This window comes from Sinocyclocheilus anshuiensis, unplaced genomic scaffold, assembly GCF_001515605.1.
Source record: "Sinocyclocheilus anshuiensis isolate Anshui unplaced genomic scaffold, SAMN03320099.WGS_v1.1 scaffold952, whole genome shotgun sequence".
Taxonomy (NCBI): domain Eukaryota; kingdom Metazoa; phylum Chordata; class Actinopteri; order Cypriniformes; family Cyprinidae; genus Sinocyclocheilus; species Sinocyclocheilus anshuiensis.
Genome location: NW_015552656.1, coordinates 191,697 through 209,138, shown reverse-complemented (window position 1 = coordinate 209,138; position 17,442 = coordinate 191,697). Strand labels below are relative to the sequence as shown.

The window sequence follows — 17,442 nt, the reverse complement described above, 5'->3', positions numbered from 1 at the left end:
TTGCATTATCTTTGCGTAATATTAAAATTGGTTTGATGATCTGAATCTTTTAAGTGTGACAAATATGCAAAAAAATTTTAAAAAAAACAGGAAGGGGGCAAAAACCTTTTTACGGCACTGAATATATATATATATATATATATATATATATACACACAGTCAGGTCCATATATATTTGGACACTGACACAATTTTCATAATTTCGGCTCTGTATGCCACCAGAACAGAATTAAAAATAAAACAATCAAGATGAAATTGAAGTGCAGACTTTAAGCTTTAATTCAAGGGGTTGAACAAAAATATAACTTAAAAATATAAATGCTTAGGAATTACAACCATTTTAATACACAGCCCCAAATGGCAACTTTCACATGATGCATGTGAAGATACCAAAAAGCTACAGTATGTTATGTAACAATCTGCAAAATACTGTTTACATGGAGCATAAAACGTCAGTTAATCCAGATAGAAAAGTAGTCCCTCCCCAAAAGGATGATTTAAACAACTTGACAGCTCAAATAACACATTTGTATGAAGACGAATATAATAATTTATACGAATGTACAGCTTTTCCTCCCTTCAAAATGTTTTGCCCCATAGACTTCTATTGCAAAAGGAATAGAGTAAACACAAATTTTATGACCCGAGTCAAAATGATCAATATCACAGTCTGTGGTAATCAATAGTTACAGTTGTAAATGTTACATTATTCACAATGAAAGTTAATAACACGAGTTAAGAGTGATTAAGAGTTTTTGGGAAGGGTCTAAGCTCACCCACTCCGGTGGTGTGGTCTCCTCTGGGCCCTGTGTAGGATGTGGGTGTGGGTCCTCTGGCCAGCATCCAGTCTCCTGAGTCTCCTTCCTTATCCTGAGTGAATCCACACAGACCAGCCTCAAAGTCACAGTGAGACGGGGCTGACACAGAGGATGCTGTAACAGACAGAGCTTGTTTCTGCTTGTAGTAAACAAAAATATTAAGGAACCAATTGTAAGATTCACCATGAAGATTCACATGCACAGAGTTTTGTAATAAATGAAGCATGTTTACCTAACAGTGCACAGTCACCAAGCGTGACTTTAATGTCATCGAGACCCACAGAGCCACAACTCCAAATATTTTTGCATGTGCTGATGAAAACCACCTTCATCGCCCAGATGGAGAAAAATCACATAATGAAGATCAACATAAAATTAGATGAGTAAAGTTTGTGAGCAAACTTTAAAGTTGGCTTGAGAAAGCCTAGCCTGAAAGTTTGAAACAGCTGTAAAAGCTTGTAGTTTGAAAGTTTAGATTAGATAGGTGTTGCTAGCACATCCCTGTTGAAAAAACCAGCAATAAATTAATAAATGCTAAAACTGAATAAATTTAAATGAACAAACCTGGCGTTGCATTTGCAACCATGTGAAAACAGGAGGTGCTGCAGCCCCCTCAGCACCCCTACTTCCCGCGTCCCTGTAACCAGCATATGCTGTTTTTTTCAACAGGGATTGCTAGCATGATTTAGCAAACATGATTTAACATGTTGCTAACATATTGTTCTCATGTTTTAGCATGATTAGCATGTTTCCAGCTAAATGCTAGCATGTTTGTGGCATGATTAGCATGTTGCTAACATGTTGCTTTGCATATTATTAGCATAATTACCATGTTTCTAGCTAGTATGTTGCTAGCATGTTTCTGGCATGATTAGCATGATGTTAACATGTGGCTAGCATGATTAACATGATGATAGCATGTGGCTAGCATATTTGTTAAATGATTAACATGTTGCTAGGATATTTCTTGCATGATTTGCATGTTGCTAACATGCTATCATATTATTAACATGATTAACATGTTTTAGCATGTTTTCAGCATGATGCCAACTTGAACTGATTAACATGTTTTTAGCATATTATTAACATGATTAGCAAGTTGTGTGTATGTTTTTGCATGATTATCATGTTGCTAACATATTTCTAGCATTAGCATGTTTCTAGCAAGTTTAACATGTTTCTAGCATGATTAGCATGTTTCTAGCAAGTTTAACATGTTTCTAGCATGATAAGCATTTCTAGCAAGTTTTGCATGTTGCCAGCATGATTAGCATGATGCTAGCATGTTTTTGACGCGATTAACATGTTGCTAGCATATTTCTAGCATGATAAGCATGTTTTTAGTAAGTTTAGCATGTTGCTAGCATGAGCATGTTTTCCTATGTTTTCCAGCTTAAACACTGTATAGGCTACATATTACTGTACAGACGTTTTGACCCCCTCAATAAAAGTCTATGGGATTTTACGTAGTTTTCATCATCCGTTTAATGAAAATCATAAGTCTGATCAGTTAGAAAAGATATAGCATAAGTAGAACAGTGTGAAGGTCTGATGGTTGTAGCTTGAAAGGAGGAGATACAGTCCAAATTTTGTCTCAGAAGAAGAAGGAGAAGAAGCTTAAAGCTTGGCTTTCTCATGCTAACTTAATGACAGATCAGAAAAGAAAGACAGTGTATACTGTAATATTTAAAAAAGTAAAACTCATGTATGGTTCTGTGGATTTAAAGTATGAATGATCCTCAGACCGTCTTATATTTCCAGATGTTATAAACATTTATTTCTCTAAATCTGGACCTTACTGTAATAAAAGTCATGTGATACATAAACCCATGTCTTGCTAACAGATGTGAGAGCAGCAGGCCAGGATTATGTCCAGATAAATGGAAGTCATCTGAGAGTAGAGTCTCAGTCTGTGAAATTTCCTTTTGAAACTGAGACGGCCAATAGACTTCAGTTTACAGCTGTAAACCATGATTTGCCACATGCTGTTGGTAAGCAAAGGTATGGCAGGCAAAGTTTTAATGGTTAGAATTATAATGTAAATACGTAAATATGATCTTCCCAGGAGGACTTCAATGCACCACTTGTCTTTCCCCCTAATATCACCTGTCTCTGACTAGTCAAGCAATAATCAACAACAGTAGTAATTGACATATAATAAAGCCTTACACCATCTTACCTGAGCATTTTTCTGACTTTGAATGGTCAGTTCAACTGCAATCCAGACATTTCTTATCTTATAATTCTGGGTCCATATTTGTTCTTGTTTAGTACCGTCGCCGTAATACAGATACGCCGACAACACTTGGTCTGTTCCACTGAGGCCTCGCAGGGAGTAGAAGAACTTCAGGCAGTATTTCTGATTGCCTGGCATCGGCGGGCCGAACAAACGGCTGACGTATCCAGACTGTAAACTGAAGCGAGAGTTTGCCAACAAGAAGGATCCTGTTCAGAAAGAACAACGATTTTTAACCATTTCATGCTTCAACAAATGTAGGCTATTAATCAGTAATGTGTTTATACTCTACTGTGTAAAACTTTGGGGTCGGTAGAATTTTTAAACATTTTAAAGTCTTTTCTGCTCTTATTTATAAATGAATTTTCAGCAATCATTTCTCCAGTCTTCAGTGTCACATGATTCTTCAGAAATCATTCCAATATGCTAATATTTGCTTCTCAAGAAACATTTCTGCTTATTATTATGTTGAATTTTTTTTTTTTTTGGAAACTATGATACATTTTTTTTCATGATCCTTTGATGAATAGAAAGTTCAAAAAAACATCATTTATTTCAAGTACAATGCTTTTGTAACATTATAAAAGCCTTTACTGTCACATATGATTTATTGCATTCTTCCTGAATGAAAGTATTAATTTCTTAAAACCCCTTACTGACCGCAGACTTCTGAATGGTAGTGTACATTGCATCCAGCTGTACCTGCTCCTGTCGTATGGTCTCCAGCGGTGTAGATGTTGGGTCTGACAGACACTCTCCTCCACAGTGAACTGTCTATCTGTGTCTGGACATACCGACAATATCCTGACTCAAAGTCACAGTTCGCAACAGATGGATCAAACGTTGGCTCTGTGAAAACACATATTTTGAATTGATCACACAAGAATTGGGTATGAGCTTTGAGGCGGCTTGAGCTGTTCAAACATACCTGTGCCTGCATTACAGAACTCTGGAGAGAAGGAAATCTCATCAAGGATCACGTATCCTCCATGTGGACCGTTGAACGCCACCTCAAACACCAACTTGTACGATACACACACACACACACAAATAAATGTCAGTGCTTACAATTTTACATGTAATCTGGATGCAACAAGCAGACAATACAAGAACTGCAGACTGAAATCTACCCAGCTAATAGAGAACATTATCAGAACTTTGGCTGATGTTCTGGAACGATATCGAGTAGCATTAATAGAATGACAATAGAATGTTAATAGAACATTCATTTATCTATTTGTTTATAATGTTACTCTTTAATAATGTTCTCACAACTTAGCAAAAAAAGGTTCATGGACATTCATCTAACATTTTATAAATGTGACTTTCAGAACATTCAGTGAATATTCAAAAGTAATGTTTCCACAACATATGCAAAATGATAAAACGAAATGTTCCCTTAACATTCGTATAACCAAGAAAAACACATGCAAAACATTATTAGAACAGTGTGTTAGCTTGGTACGTTCTTCAAAACACAAATTTGTCTCTTGTGACGTTCTTCAGGCACAGCAAGGGTGTTCAGTCCTCGTCCTGGAGGGCCAGCGTCCTGCAGAGTTTAGCTTAACTTGTCACAGCATGCCTGCCTGGACAATTAATCCTGAAGACCTTCAGTTCAGATGTGGTAATTGACAATGGCCCTCCAGGACCAGGATTGGCAGCCCTGATGTACAGCGTGTATAAAAGAACAAAAACACTTTTTTTGTGCTCCTAGTGTTGCAGATTTTTGCCTAACACCGTCAGACACAGTCTGGTCCATATTTACCAGCTGGCAGCTTACTCTGGCCAAGAACGCCACACTTCACCAGGAAGAGACTGTTTGCCCGGTATGTAAAACAGCCTATCAGAGCTAGTTTTATGTGCCTTGTAGGGTTGTATCTGAAATAGATATTTATTTGTGGTGGTCAGTCCTTACCTCTATTGGATATGGAGCTTTGAGGTCCACTTGCACAGGTATCCAGACTCTGGTTTCTGGACTCCAGTTCACGTTGTTGTTCTCCGGTAGATCGGCTCTCCATAGCTCCTGATACTGTCTGGCCTGATCCCTGCTGAAGAGGGTGAACAGGTGGTCCCCGGCGTGATACTGCTGGTACTGGAAGCTCAAGCAGCCCGACATGGGCACTGTGGTCATCGGAGACACCAGCTTGGCCACCTCCTGGAAGCGTTTAGTGTCAGTAGAGTCCACAAACACGTACTGACCTGTGAGAATCAATGAAAGGGCATCACTGACAGAATCTGTTCAGCCATGGCTTTATAAAAAACACTAGATTTTAACATAACAGTTTGACAAGTTCTTTTGGAGTCACGGCAGAAGACAGCTGTGTAAAACCTACAATGTCTGCGAAAAGTATACTGCAGAGAGAGTGGAGATGTTAGATCAATACTTCAGTGTGTTTGAAGAGTTTGAACATCCTTGTTCAAAGTCAACATGAAATAAATGAATGAATCTGTAATGTGAAGTATTTGTGAATGAAACATGATATTCAGCAATAAAAAAAATGCTTAGGTTTATTATAAGACACTCACTTTTTGCGATCTACTGGTGCAATGATGTAAATACAGGAAGGTTACATAAAAAAAAATGTATTTATGTATTTGATTTGCATATAAAATGACCATCCATTTGGAATATACCATTTTAACACAAGCACACTAATAAACTTAACGTGAAGCATATTTGTCAGTCATACATAAATTAAACAGGTAAGAAAAAGGTAAGATGTGTTTTTTTTTTCTTGACTCCTTTTTAATGGTTAAATTAAATTGTATTAATCAAAAAGCATGTCTAATTAGTTAAAATAATGAAACAAACAATTTAACATCAATTTATTAAAAGTTTAACAAAAATTACATGTTTAGGGCCCTATGAAATGTTTTATTTTTTCCAACCTTATGTTTTATTGTTACCAAATTCTGTTTTAGCATGTCTAATTATTTGAAAGCATAAAAATACGTTTAATTTATTCTAACAATAGCCTTATGATTTTTTGCTCAGAAATTCAGTGTTGTGTATTTACATTTTTAAGGCATAAAAGATTCATTTAATCTATCATTTAAGTACTGAAAATTAAATAAAGGTTATTTTTTTGGAAAATAAAGGTCATTTAATATTACAATTAAAACATTGAAGAAATATTCTATGATTATTCCTTAAAAATAAGGTTTTAATAATTTTAGTAGTAGTAGTAGTAGCAGCCTATTATGTACATTCTACTGAACAATAGTAATATATTTCTGCCGCAATGCCTTCAAGTTAAACCGAACTTTTATTTTGACGGGTTGCCGTGAATACCTTTACATTTCTGTGTGTATATGATATGATGATAGTTTTACTCAAATGAAACGGTCAAATGCTCATGAAGTGACTCTCAGAGCAGTTCTGGAGATGTTGTTCATGCATTTATGTCCTCATTAGTGAGACGGCAGACGCTAAAATCACCGCAAATAGTCGTTTTGCGGCTTAATATTTACAAATACTAGTGGGAGTGTGCTCACTTGTGTGTGTGTGCGCGCGCATCGGGGCGGAACGCAGATACAGAGAGCGCGACCATAATGTAGAGACCGAAATGACATGCCGTCGTGTAAATAAGATAAATAACATAAGGCTTTTTAGTTTGTTTAAAAAAAGAACAAGGTATAGACCTGTTCTATCGTAAATGTAACTTTAAATGACTTCTGTTGTGATCTGGCGCTATAGAGAAAATATAATTAAATAAAATTAACTTGACCTTCAAGGGGGCCGGGGGGAACACTAATATAATGGCAGGGGAAACACTATATATATATATATATATACATACATACATACTGTATATAAACAAAATATTTTAATATGAAATGCACAATGTATACAATTTTTTCAGTATTTTTATTGTACAAGATAACAAAATTACAGAACATCTTTCATGTCTTATAAGATTTATGCAAAATCTTTTTTTTCATATCATATTGGATTATATCACAAAGCAGGTGCTGATTAGACTAACCTGTTCCATCATTCAGAGCAGTATCATCTGATCTTCCCACACGCCAGTTCATATATCTGTTCCACTCGTTAGTGTAGCCACACAGATGGTCTTCTTCAAAATCACACTCTTTGAGGTCACATGATCAGACAAAATTAGCTTGCATCAAAATCACTACTTTTGAAGCTCTCTATCTCTACAAGTCGCTTAATGCCAATAACATTTGGGCAAAATTCTGACCAGAAATCTGGGTTCATTTAACAGATTTTCTTTCCCTCAGGAATGTGCACACAGGCTGGTTCCTAGGAATAGCTAACCAAACATTGTTGGGAAAGAACAGCGATTTTGTTTTCTGTGGTTAACAGTTCTTTTCATGTGGCTGGCCCTGAATTTGGCATGACATTATTAGTGTTACAAAGAAACAAACAAAGTGAAAGGCTGCTGAGCTGTTCTGGGTGTTTGGCCCAAGTTAACCGAGCACTAACCTATACAGTATTTATCAGAGATCTTGATCTCAAAGATGGACACACTGCTGCCTTCTTCTTCTCCTAGTTTGCCTTCAATGACGATCTACAGATGTAGAACAAACTTGTCATTGGAGTCACATGATAACATGACAACATTACACACATCAGCAAATCCAGACTGCATAAATAGTTCTCACCTTGAACGTTTCGGTGGAGTTCTGTAGGTCAATGCTGGCGATGAGCCGGCTCTCGGACGGGCTTTGGGTCGTCCAGAGCACCTGATCGAAGCTCTCTCCGTCTGTGCGCTTCTGCACCTGCAGGGAGGCGCTGCCTGTGACCTGATAGACCATCCTGAAACAGCTCCAGTCCTGTTGCTCCACATCTGGACCCAAAATAACCGCCTTTCCCTGGTCCTCCTGGACTTGCTCTTCGACGGTGATGAAGTGTCCTGAGTGAAGCAGAAGGAAAACAACATTCATGGCAAGAGTTTGTGCGTGCAGCTGGGAAGGCAGATAAATGTTTTTAGCAGTGACAGATCACTTATCAAACTATTTCATGACTGAGTGCTAAAATGCATTTGTTCTTTTGTCTGCAGATGCATATAATTCACCAGGCATCACATGTCCTATTGTCTCCACATTTGTATTCGATTCTTACATTTCTTGTTAATTTCCTGTGCTCTTTAGATTCAACCAAAAGCAAATAATCCAGTGCTTGTGCATTTGCGATTCGTGCCACGTATAAACAGCGAATCACCCATCCAATAATGTGCTATTTCACTGTCTCCAGATGCCCTTAATATTGAGGCCATGGCTTCCAGATGTGGGTTTCAGTAAACACCATTTCTTCACTTTTCTGGGCGTTCGATGCATGCAGTTCACATGTTTTTTAACACTGAAATCCATGTTTGGACTGTACTTCACGGCTTCATTACATTAGTTAAAAAAACGGTGCCAACCTCCATTCAGAATAACCTGTCTGAAACATAGCTTAAACACAAGCTTAAAAGTTGCCTTAAAGGGCCACAGTTCACCCCAAAAATAAAATGTTGTTATCATTTACACACACTCAAGTCATTCCAAACCTGTCTAACAATTTCTGAACACAAAGGGAGAATATTTTAGTAACTATGAACTGGAGTTATATGGAAAAGAGCTGCACAAAGATTCTTCAAAATTTTTCCTTTTCAGCTCCACAAAAATAAAATAAATTAATGAAAATAATGAACTATTCCTATGTCCTGTACCATAATGTAAATAGCCTATATATGACAACTGACAAATAAGATGAAAATTCAAATGAGAACTCTTAAAATAAATAAATATATTGTTTAAAACACAAGGCAAGTGCTTAGAAATGCAGTGTTTGTATTCATGATGACTTTTATGTGGTTTTCAAAAACTATCATTTCATTTTTTTTCTTTTTATAAATCCAAAAACCTTTAAAAACCTCTAAAAATGTAATATCGGGGCAACCATCGAAAATGTAATAACATATTTTTCTTACACCTTGAATACACACTCATACATTCTTGATAACTCATCTTAATCATTCTTTTCAAATACATTTTCAAATACTTTTAAAGTAAAAGTGTTTTTTATGAATTTAATGAATTATTCATATATGTGACCGTGGACCACAAAACCAGTCTTAAGTCGCTGGCGTATCATAACATAACATAACATAACATAACATAACATAACATAACATAACATAACATAACATAACATAACATAACATAACATAACATAACATAACATAACATAACATAACATAACATAACATAACATATAACATAACATAACAACATAACATAACATAACATAACATAACATAACATAACATAACATAACATAACATAACAATAAGGTAGGGTTGTACCACATGACATCTTACAATCTGCACTAACCTTGTCTTGTCGTCACATGTTTCTGCACATTGGTTGCACCACATGACTTTTTTTTGGTCACTGATTTTGGAGGCAAATGTTCATAGAATTTTAACATAAACTGCTTCACTGCCTGCCTACAGTATATATTTCCTGAGAAATAATTAAAAAATTATGCTAAACTACTCAATACCATCTTCATTATGATATCAGGACCGATGCACTATGATAACATTTTTGACTTTATGCCACCCAAAAATATACTGAAGTAAAATTTAATTAAAACCATGTTCATTACAGAAGATGTGTATTAAAATTGCATTTTTATGTTGTTGTTTTTTTCTTCCTATTAATTGAATAAAATCTGTTTTCTGACATCCACTCATTTAATGGTGACCTTGCCATCAAATGATTCAAAAGCAATGCATTCATTGACAGGCTGCTGGAACTCACCAGAAGGGTCGAGGGTCCAGCTGAGAAAGTCGGGGTCAGACATATAGTCACATATGCTGTCCTGAAAGCTGCAGGAGCCTGGCAGAAGCTCTGCTTTAGCTGTCACTGAGAGAAAAGAGCAGAAACACACACTTATGCATGTACAATGATCTACAAAGACAACTTAACTGCAATGAGTCCTCACCAATCAAGCTCAGAAGATAGAAAGGAAGCATCTTCTCTTCTACGTTTTGTCCTTCAACCAATCAATCAAATTAGACCTGGTTTAGCACTGGAACTAGAGATCTAGACTTCATTCTCTCATCTTGTCCTTCTTTCAAGCTGGCAGCGTATAACCGAAGCTCAGATGTGATCCTTCTGTCTGGGCTGCTGGAGAAGAAAAAGGGAGGGAATTAGGAGAGGGTTTCAGTAATGTTGACCAGATTCAGAGGTTACCTTCCCTTACCACTTCACCGCTAAACACACTTTCATATCGCCATAGCATCAATATCACTTTCATCAGCTGGATATTTAGATCAGATCCATAAGGAGCAGATCTTTGTTTTCTCTCTTCAAATTTGTGTAACATCTTGAAATCAGACAGAGGGTTGTAAAGTATTTCCACTATGGCACTGTGCCATCAGGAGCAGCAAAATATCTCTTGTGTCTCGCTTTATTCAGGCAAGGATCCAGTAAGAACTGTGTGTTCTGGTTCTGAAACATTTGTTGGTGATGTGAGCACATCTGCATTTTACTTAAGTTCCTATGAGACATAGATATTCTGTCAACTTTGACACCAGAAGTGATAAAGTGATAATTATAATATAGCCACTCACTTTTTTGGCAGCATTATTTCTAGTAGTATTTGCTCCATTCTTTTCTCCATAAAAGGTTTTCACATTAATTAATAAATTGTGTTTTTGTGATTATGTATATTGCAGGCAAAGTCCTGAGTGTATATCTAAAGTCTGATTGTCAAAGTATTCGCCATGTTAAATGCAATAAAAGCTATAAACCAAGCTAACTTTAATTTTATCTGGAAAAGAAAAACACACTACATTAAAAAATGAATGTTGGTCAAAGAATATGAAGAAGGAGGACTAAAAGCCCTTGACACTGAATACTGTATTAAAACAAATAGGCTAAGACCCTTTTTGAAAAATGAAAATAGTTTTTGGTTTCATATCCCCAGCCAAATATTTATGAAATTAGGAGGTATACATTTTTTTTCTTAGATGTGATTATGACCTTTAAAAACTCCCTGTTAGGTTATCAGTGTTTCATCAACAGTTTTACTTTACTGGGAAATTATCTATAAGCATAATGTCAGTCCCCATAATGTCCTTTTATGGAATTGTAGATATGGTGTATTTAGGAACAAATCTCTATTCTACAAAAATTGGTGGGAGAAAGGAATATGGTCTGTGATGCAAATATTAGATAATACCGGAGTTATGTCTTTTGAAACTTTTTGTTCCAAATTGTATTTATTTGACAGAAAACAGTATAATAACATCATCAAAGCTATCCCACAATCTATATGTCTTCAAACTTTTCTCAAAATATGTAACATCTTGTCTTCCTCAGCTTTTGGTGAATGGAGTTTCTCTTGCTAACCTAAATTTACCCAATATTGTAATCCGGAAAGTCTTCGTAAAGGAATTATATCCTTTTTCTTCAAATAAAACTTCAATCTTTCAATATTTTTCTAAGGGTGAAATTAAAATTTTAAGTACAAAATATTTGAAATTTCCAGTTGCACCAAAAGCAAAGGAAAACTTAATGTAGATGTCTAATTTCTCTTGATGTAAACAACTGTTCTTGTTGGGAAGTTATTTTTGCATAAGAACAGATTCCTGAAAATTCTTCCAGATTTCTACATATTTCACAAAGAAATACGTCATTTCTTTTTGTTGAAGAAGAAAAAGAATGCCTTAAACCTCTGTAATTTGATAACGAATCTTAAACTTGCTGAAAACCCCTAGTAGTTTTTTTCTCTTTTCCTTATCGTAGGTGTATGGAAGCCCGTTTCCGCCACTGAATAAAAAATAAAAGAGGTAATTGCGACTTTTTTTCTCAGAATTGCATGATACAAACTCGCAATTGCGAGTTAAAAAGTTCGAATTGTGAGATATAAACTCGCAATTCTGAGAACATATCAGTCTTTTCCCCCCTCAAAATTGGACTTTAACTCGCAATTGCGAGTTTATATCTCACAATTCTGAGAAAAAAAGTCAGAATTGTAAGATAAACAGTCGCAATTACCTTTTTTTTTAATTCAGTGGCGGAAACGGGCTTCCATATACAGGTGCATCGCAATAAATTAGAATGTCGTATTTGTTGAGATAGTGAATTGGTGGGTTTTTGTTAAATGTGAGCCAAAATCATCACAATTACAAGAACCAAAGACTTAAACTACTTCAGTCTGTGTGCACTGAATTTATTTAATACACGAGTTTCACAATTTGAGTTGAATTACTGAAATAAATGAACTTTTCCATGACATTCTAATTTATTGAGATGCACCTGTAGGTGTCTGTTGTCTGATTAAGAAATTTTGCATTTTGTGCCAGGACATTTATGGTCGTAAAGCCTATTTGAAAAGACGTGATCCGTGCATTTCACTCAACTTCGGTGAGAATCCTCACGTCCATAAAACTAATAATAATAATAATAAGAAGAAGAAGAAGACTCCTCACACTCATTGGCTGCCGCCTCTCCTCTGCAGATATGCTAGTAGCATAGTGTTGTTTGTTGACACAGAGTAAAAGTTACACAATGAAACTCACCAGTTATGCTGCTTTGCCAGCCGAGACAGCGGGACAATCCATACAGTTTCAGCTGAAGAAGCAGAAAAGCTCTGGAACCAGCACAGAAAACAGAGGATGGACGCATAGTGGAAAGATTTGGTGATGAGAGAATCCTTATAGTAGCGATGCTTATGCTGGGAATCGATTAGCTTAAACAATCAAAGGTTGGAATCGATCGTTCCACCAAAGGAAATCTCTGATAATAATCAGTAAATACTATGGAAGTTTAAAAGGAAGGTAAGATTTTTAATCATGTAGTCGCAGCGAGATTGGTCTTCCACTCTTTAAAAACAGTGAGGAATCAGGAATCGAATCCTGAATCAGGAATCAGAGTCATTCCAAAAACAGCTTTAGTGTTGTTGGTCAGGTAAGGGAATGAATTATTGTGTAGACGGCTTTAAAACTCACTAGTATCAGTGTAATTTACATAAAACTAAAATAAAACTTTTACATGAAACATGGTAAATGACCGTGCAGCCTTAGTCGTATCGGTAGCTACGTAAAGAGCAGCGATGCTAACTGAATGTATTTTTATTTAAGAGTTTAAACTTTAAATCCTCTGAAATGAATCACAACATTCCTAACATTTGATTAAATCAAAAAGCATCAAATCAGGACTAAAAGCAAATGGCTGCAATATAACAAAGAGTGAAAAATTGAAGGGGGTCTGAATACTTTCTGTACCCACTGTATATAGGGCTACTTAATAGTTTATGAACTTTAAAACACATGAAACATTGCTTATAATCCAGTCAACAAAAGCATTACACCATGAAGCGGCTATTTTTGTTTATTAAAAATGTGATTATGTTGTTTCCAATGCTTCTGTGGGAGGCTGTGGAGCTTATTTTGAAACGATTTCTGTTTCCATGGTAACATTAGCCTCTCTGATTGGTGGATCACTCTTCAGGATTATGGGTAATGTAGTTCTTAATCAGGAATTTGGCTATTAAACACAATAAAAAAAATCTAGTTTAAACCTCACTGACAAAATTGTACAGGAAAACAGTGATCACAGTTTACAGTGCAATAAGTGGGTTTTGGAATCATCATGAAGGCCTGTGTTTCATATAACTATAATTTATCCACATTATACATGTAACTACACATTTTTGGCTCTCATTTCTTCAAAAAGGCAGACATGTTCAGAAAGTGGGAAACAGATTCATGTTGGAAAGATCTGGAGTGATTTGAGTCATGCATGCCTTTAACAGCACAGCATATTTCACATCAAAGTCATTCCTGATAACAGACCTTCACATTTCACCACTTTACAAAGAAAATGTCATGTGAGAGTATGACTGAGCATCTGTCAGGTGCCAAACAGTCCATTATATTGCAAAATGAATTTATTCAATTTATTGGAAATATCATGACGGAGCATATGATTGACATTTTACAAAATATGGGGTTTATTAAATGGTATTTCTAAAATGCATTTTTAATGTTGTGATTTCACTGAATTATTGGATTTTACATTTTTTGTTTTTTTTTATTGAATAGCAAGTAATTATTGTGTGGCTGGGATGTTAATATAGTCTAAAATAAAAATAAATAAAAACGTTAAAAATTGTTACTGTACAGTTAATCAGTATTAGGTGCTCTTTTTTAATTCTATGCTCTGTTGTTAAATTCTGTGCAATTTCAGTTTACAGAACCTTTATAATTTCTCTCTAGTTTTTTCAAGAAGTGTGTTGGTTCATGCACACACTCTTAAACAATTACGGGATGAAGTCACACCGTTGGATGTTATGTGCTAAATCATAAATGATTACAGGCTGAAGTCACACAATGTGGTCAACGGACAATGTTTGGTAAGATGATATTAATATGTAATGCGTGTAGAATGTGACACGGGGCCAGAGGAGGCTGGATGTTGGGTTATCTGAACTCATTGGGAAGGGCTGGATTCTTGACCACATGAAGAAGTAGTTCCCCAGGGGCGTCCCGGGAACTAAACGGAATACGCAATCGCTGATTTCAGAATTGACATTTGTTTCAAATTAGGTCCGGTTTTGTGTTCCTCCCTTTGCATACACATTATTGATACATTATACTTGAGCAAATACCTGAGCAAATGTACGCTCTTTTGCGTGACAAGACCTGTAGTGGCTAACAGGCAGGTGTTTTTAATAGTGCGAGTTGAACTTGTGGTCAAATAAAGTAAATACAGTAAATGATAAAGAAAACCAGACTTATCTGTGTTCCTCATGCAAACCAGTATCCTCATGTGAAGCTAGTATAGGGCTATAAAAGCTATATCTGAAGAAAAATATCAGAGAGTAAGCTATTTTTACAAAAACAAGAACGAGCCTTTGTGTGACAGAAAATAAATACGGAATAAATACAGAAAACAAATATTTATTATTATTATTATATAGACATAGAAAAACCCTATGAAGCTTTGTGAGTGGCCTGTATGTTTAAAAGTGGTAACATTTTGATCAAGTTTTGTTTAATAGTGCCACCTGCTGCATACTTCATACCATAAAGAAAATAAAATATTTGCATTCCAGCTACAGTACTGAAAGGATAAGTGAAGAATCCTTAAACTCTATCAAACCTTTATTGATTTAAGGATGTGCATGTTCCCAAAGGGTCTCAATACTGCTGCTTTCTGACATTTAGGCATTATTTATAGGCTTTCCCAGAATAGCATACATGGGCATACATAGATGCCTTGTTAGTATTTTGAGGTTTATTTAAATCATTATGCAAAGCGATAGACTACATTTTTGAATAAAACATAATTAAAAATAAATATATATGAATTTATTGGTTTAATATACATTTATATTTAGATACTTTATATAAACTGACATTTTTTCTTTACTCAATTTATAAATAATCGTGTGTTTTACATATTCACATATTTACTAGTGCTGTCAAACGTTTAATCACGATTAATCGCATCCAAAATAAACATTTTTGATTACATAATATATGTGACCCTGGACCACAGACAATCGCAGCTTCTGCCTAATCGCGATTTATCGCCTTTGCGATTTAATTTCGATTAATTGTGCAGCCCTAGAAAAACGTTACGTTTATATATTAAATATATGATATAAATTCTATGAATATAAATATATACATGTAAATATTTTCAAAATATATGTTGTATGTGTGTGTAGTTATGTATACATAATATATATACACAGTACACACACATGTAAAAAAAACTTGTATTTGGGATGCGATTAATCGCGATTAATCGTTTGACAGCACTAATATTTACATATTGGACCAATAAGATTTCACTGTGGGCGAGTCTGGAGTTCTTACAGAGAAAATAACCTCTGAACATATTAATATGCGCAAAGGAAGTGTCACTGACTCTAAAGCACAAGACAGATGGTGCGATTTGTTGCGGGATGGTTTGGGGGCAGGGAGGGTATTTACCGCCGTATAATCCGCTCTGATGTCACTGTGTGCCGAAGGAGGGGTCTGAGAGCCGCCGCTTAATCCCAGTGTGTTGATAAGAACGTGATGAAGAAGATGAAGGCAAGCCGAAGAGCTCTTCTTCATCGCTTGTGTTCATAACAGGTGAGTGTAAGCGATGCTGTGCGCAGCTGTTTTGTGTCGTGCTTCACAGGAGCTGCACCTGCTGATGAATTCGCCGGCGAGGGATGTGTTTGCGTCTGCGCAGGCCCCTTACGTTACCAAATAACACGCTTTTAACTTATATTACCGGGGGAAAGTTTCCAGATTGCACCGGTAAATCATATTTTGGCGTTTTATTGTGTTTAATTGAAGATGTCACTAGTTTTTCATGTTCGAGGCGCCGAGATGTGCAGATGGTTAGCGTACGTGACTGCAGCAGTGAATAAATACATCCACAATCGTGACATTTGGTCAGATACAGTACAAGCAATGCGGGTTTCGCGTTAAGGCGGTTGGTTTTCACTTATTTAGAGGATTTCTCTGATTAAGAGGAGTAAGAGGCAAAATGTTTGTAATGCTGATGTAAAAATGCCACAATAATACCTGGTTTTTGAACATATGCAGTGAAACAATAATAATAGAGTTGACCGAACATTATATGTAATCTTATGTTAAAAACTATTCACTGCTATTGGGGGAAAAAACACCCTTTTAATTTATGATGAGTATCTATACATTCAACAAGATGTACATGTATTTTAAAAGATTGTAAACAAAATGCAGGCTACCTTGTAATTTACAGTGAAATTAGGGAAAGGTTTCCAAAATTCCTCACCTGATGCATCACATTTGATTATATTTTATATTTACGTTTTGTTTATGGTGTTTTGTTTTACATTTAAATTGTTTAATTCATCCTTCTATCATCTTTATTTTTATGTTTATTTATTAGCTATGGTTCAAGGTCAGTTTTGATTCATTTTAATTCAAATGTGGCCTTTTGTTTTACCCACCTGTATTGTTGAGGTAGCCTAGTTCAGTCTGTTTTAAGGTAAGGCTTACTGATATCAGATATGAACTGTAAAATATACAGGCACCAAACGTTGCCCCATAACGGTGACTTTCTAGCTTTTTTAACCACAACAGGATTTTACAATTGAAGCAGGACTTGCATTCAATTTTTTAAAATGAAACTCATGTTCATTAAACCTACTGTGCTTTACTGTACCCGCTGTGATTTAATTTTATTATATTATTGTTTGTACTATTATTTACATTAACATTGTTAAATTGATATTCTTTGTTATTTCATACACAGTTATACTAAATAGAATGTAAAATAATAATAATAATAAAAATACATTTACCTCTGGCTGGTACCACTGACAAATTGAATTACTCCCCCCCCCCCTTTTTTGTATTAGTGTATATTGTAGTTCCA

General features: G+C 35.6%; 2 protein-coding genes across 3 annotated transcripts in view; one reads left to right on the top strand and one right to left on the bottom strand.

Moving 5' to 3' along the window:
• Positions 1–10,391, bottom strand: part of mamdc2b (MAM domain containing 2b) — a 13,011-nt gene extending 2,620 nt beyond the window's left edge. The window contains exons 1-12 of one of the 2 annotated variants that reach the window (XM_016458876.1): positions 10,274–10,391; positions 10,013–10,197; positions 9,829–9,933; positions 7,684–7,934; positions 7,505–7,589; positions 7,041–7,148; positions 4,970–5,253; positions 3,983–4,076; positions 3,757–3,903; positions 2,998–3,263; positions 1,051–1,144; positions 777–932 (exon numbers count right to left, since the gene is read on the bottom strand). In XM_016458876.1, the coding sequence (XP_016314362.1) occupies positions 777–932; positions 1,051–1,144; positions 2,998–3,263; positions 3,757–3,903; positions 3,983–4,076; positions 4,970–5,253; positions 7,041–7,148; positions 7,505–7,589; positions 7,684–7,934; positions 9,829–9,933; positions 10,013–10,043 (1,621 nt within the window). In that variant the 5' untranslated portion in view covers positions 10,044–10,197; positions 10,274–10,391. The remainder of the gene's footprint in view (positions 1–776; positions 933–1,050; positions 1,145–2,997; positions 3,264–3,756; positions 3,904–3,982; positions 4,077–4,969; positions 5,254–7,040; positions 7,149–7,504; positions 7,590–7,683; positions 7,935–9,828; positions 9,934–10,012; positions 10,198–10,273) is intronic. The other variant, XM_016458877.1, reaches the window with a different exon arrangement.
• Positions 10,392–16,028: 5,637 nt separating this feature from the next.
• The window catches only part of LOC107667257 (amyloid beta A4 precursor protein-binding family A member 1-like), an 18,791-nt gene continuing 17,377 nt past the window's right edge, over positions 16,029–17,442 (top strand). The window contains exon 1 of the mRNA XM_016458878.1: positions 16,029–16,163. The gene's annotated coding sequence lies outside the window, so the exon portion shown is untranslated. The remainder of the gene's footprint in view (positions 16,164–17,442) is intronic.